The following is a 2,500-nucleotide window of genomic DNA, read 5'->3' as shown; positions in this document are numbered from 1 at the left end:
TACACCTGACACGTGTGTGTGTCCTGTTCGATAAGACTTTATAGTCGTCCATTTAGGTGGCAAAAAGGCTATTCCCTCAAAGGACTGGAGCGCAGGAGAGAAGCAAGGCACACATGAGCGCGAGAAGGACAGCTCACTGGACATGTAAAACTCTCCTTCCCCAACAAATGGTTTGGGCACTGTTTGTTGGCCAGTTTCACGTAGGATCATTTTCTTGACCTCGTTTAAAAGTGTTTATCGTCATATTTTTTTATTAAGTTTATCATTATCTTCATTGTCTCTGCTGTAGTCAATCAAACATTTCATTGTAACCATCACTATTTGGAAATCAATCTCTACCCCTCCCATATTGAGGACCGAAACACTGTTGACTACTGCTGTTGGTTATTTCCACGTGTTATTTTGTTGTCTACCTCGCGTAAAGCCTAATTTCAAGATGTCAATCAACCAGAAACGTGGATGTTTTAGCCGGTTTGCGTCTCTCCATGTCGCAAACTCAGGGGTGCGGTCTCCTTCCCGCTGTTTTAGAGAAGGTGTGATAATTCTAATTAAGATGGTTTTCAGACGCTGGTTTTATCAACAGCCGCTCGCTCTTACGATGAGATTTGAGAGGTATGCATGTTTAGTAAATCTCACGTGAGCCTTGTCGTACGACGAGATGTGCGCTCATTTCTACGATGGTTTCTACGCAAGTTTGATAAATGAGGGCCATTGTTTCCATGGTGATGAGGATGGTGGTGGCTCAGGTAGTAGAGCCACCAGAAGGTTGCAGGTTCGAGCCTCACTCTGCATCACCTCATCAATGTATCCTTGAGCAAGATATTTAACCCCGATTACCTCCTGGTGGCAGGGGGTACCCTTCATGGCACTGCAGCCACTGCTTTCAGTGCTCGAAGGAGTGGAAAGGCGCTATATATATGCAGTTAATTTACCATTGACCATGAGAAACGTGCCACACCCAATTCACCCCCTTCCCTCGTGTCCCTCCACATCCTACTCTGCAGAGGATGTAATTAAGTCCTGTGTGCCCGGACCCCACCCCACCCCAACGCTAAGCATGCTGGGACTGTAGAGGACATTCATTTATACAAATTTATACACAATTTATACACAATTTCCATGGTCAACACTGGTGTAACGAAAAACAAGGGACTGGATCTGGTACCTGACATATACTGACTTGTATATGATGTGTATGCTGGGAAGGGTGGCTAGAGGGAGGGGATGTATGCAACGATGTACGTATGTTTGTCTTTGTATTTATGTTTTGAGCAAATGGAATGTACGTCCTATACCTGACTTTTACTGTTTACTGTATGTGTATGCTGGGAAGGGTGGCTAGAGGGAGGGGATGTATGCAATGATGTATGAATGCATTTATATTTTGAGAAATGGAATGAACGTCCATTTATGTATTTTGTATACAGTGAGACCAAAGACAAATTTCATGCTTGCATGACAATTAAGTCCATTCTATTCTATGCCCTCATATCCCTCCACTTCCTACTCTACAGAGGATGTAGAGAAGTCCTGTGTGCCCGGCCCCGGCCGCCACCTCGACGCTAAGCATGCTGGGACAGCGGAGGAGTGCCAGGAGGTGGTGGTGTCCATAAAGGAAGCCCAGCTGCTGTCCAGTGCACCGGCGGGGGGGACCAACCCTCACGCAAAGCATGCTGGGCCAGTGGAGGACCCCTCCTCCTCCTCCTGGGAGGACCAGCTGTTTGCCCAGCAGGAGCAGCTGGAGAAGGAGATGCAGGAGACGCGCAGGATGGTCACACGACTACAGGTACACACACACACAGACACACACACAGACACACACACAGAAGGAGATGCAGGAGACATGCAGGATAGTCACATGACTACAGGTACACACACACGCGCACACACACATACAGACACGCACACACGCACGCACGCACGCACACACACACACACACACACACACACACATACACACACGCACACACACAACACAACACACACACACACACACGCGCACACACACATACAGACACGCACACACGCACGCACGCACGCACACACACACACACACACACACATACACACACACCACCTCATCAGCAACATCAGAGTTGCATAAAGTAGTAGAGTACTAAAGTATTAGTACTGGATATAATTATAACACTGCCGGTAGTATATTACATACAGTAAGTAGTTGCAGCCATGCAACATCATACTAATCATAATGACATTCATAACAGTACTTCTACTTCTACTTAATACAACTCTGATTAACATGCACGCATTGAAACAAATTTGTGTAATTACTGTACAGTGTGCATTAACAGGAGAATTCCGCCCTACAAAGACAAAGTGCATTAACTATGCCAACACCGAAACTGAGAAAGATGCCTTCAAAGCCTTGGTATTAGGTTGGATATTGTAGTAGTTCAAATATGACATAGAAATGTCAAAGTTCAAAGATCCATGCACAGCTTCCAGGTGCTGGTAAATGCAGAAATATGTACTTCAAAAG

At 45.8% G+C, this 2,500-nt stretch overlaps 1 protein-coding gene across 1 annotated transcript in view; it reads left to right on the top strand.

Annotated features, from left to right (window-relative positions):
* dixdc1a (DIX domain containing 1a) overlaps positions 1-2,500 on the top strand; it is a 41,490-nt gene that overhangs the window by 15,700 nt on the left and 23,290 nt on the right. The window contains exon 3 of the mRNA XM_063207339.1: positions 1,515-1,786. Coding sequence (XP_063063409.1) covers positions 1,515-1,786 — 272 coding nt within the window. The remainder of the gene's footprint in view (positions 1-1,514; positions 1,787-2,500) is intronic.

Source organism: Engraulis encrasicolus, chromosome 9 (genome assembly GCF_034702125.1).
Source record: "Engraulis encrasicolus isolate BLACKSEA-1 chromosome 9, IST_EnEncr_1.0, whole genome shotgun sequence".
NCBI lineage: Eukaryota > Metazoa > Chordata > Actinopteri > Clupeiformes > Engraulidae > Engraulis > Engraulis encrasicolus.
This window is presented reverse-complemented; position numbering and strand designations above follow the sequence as displayed.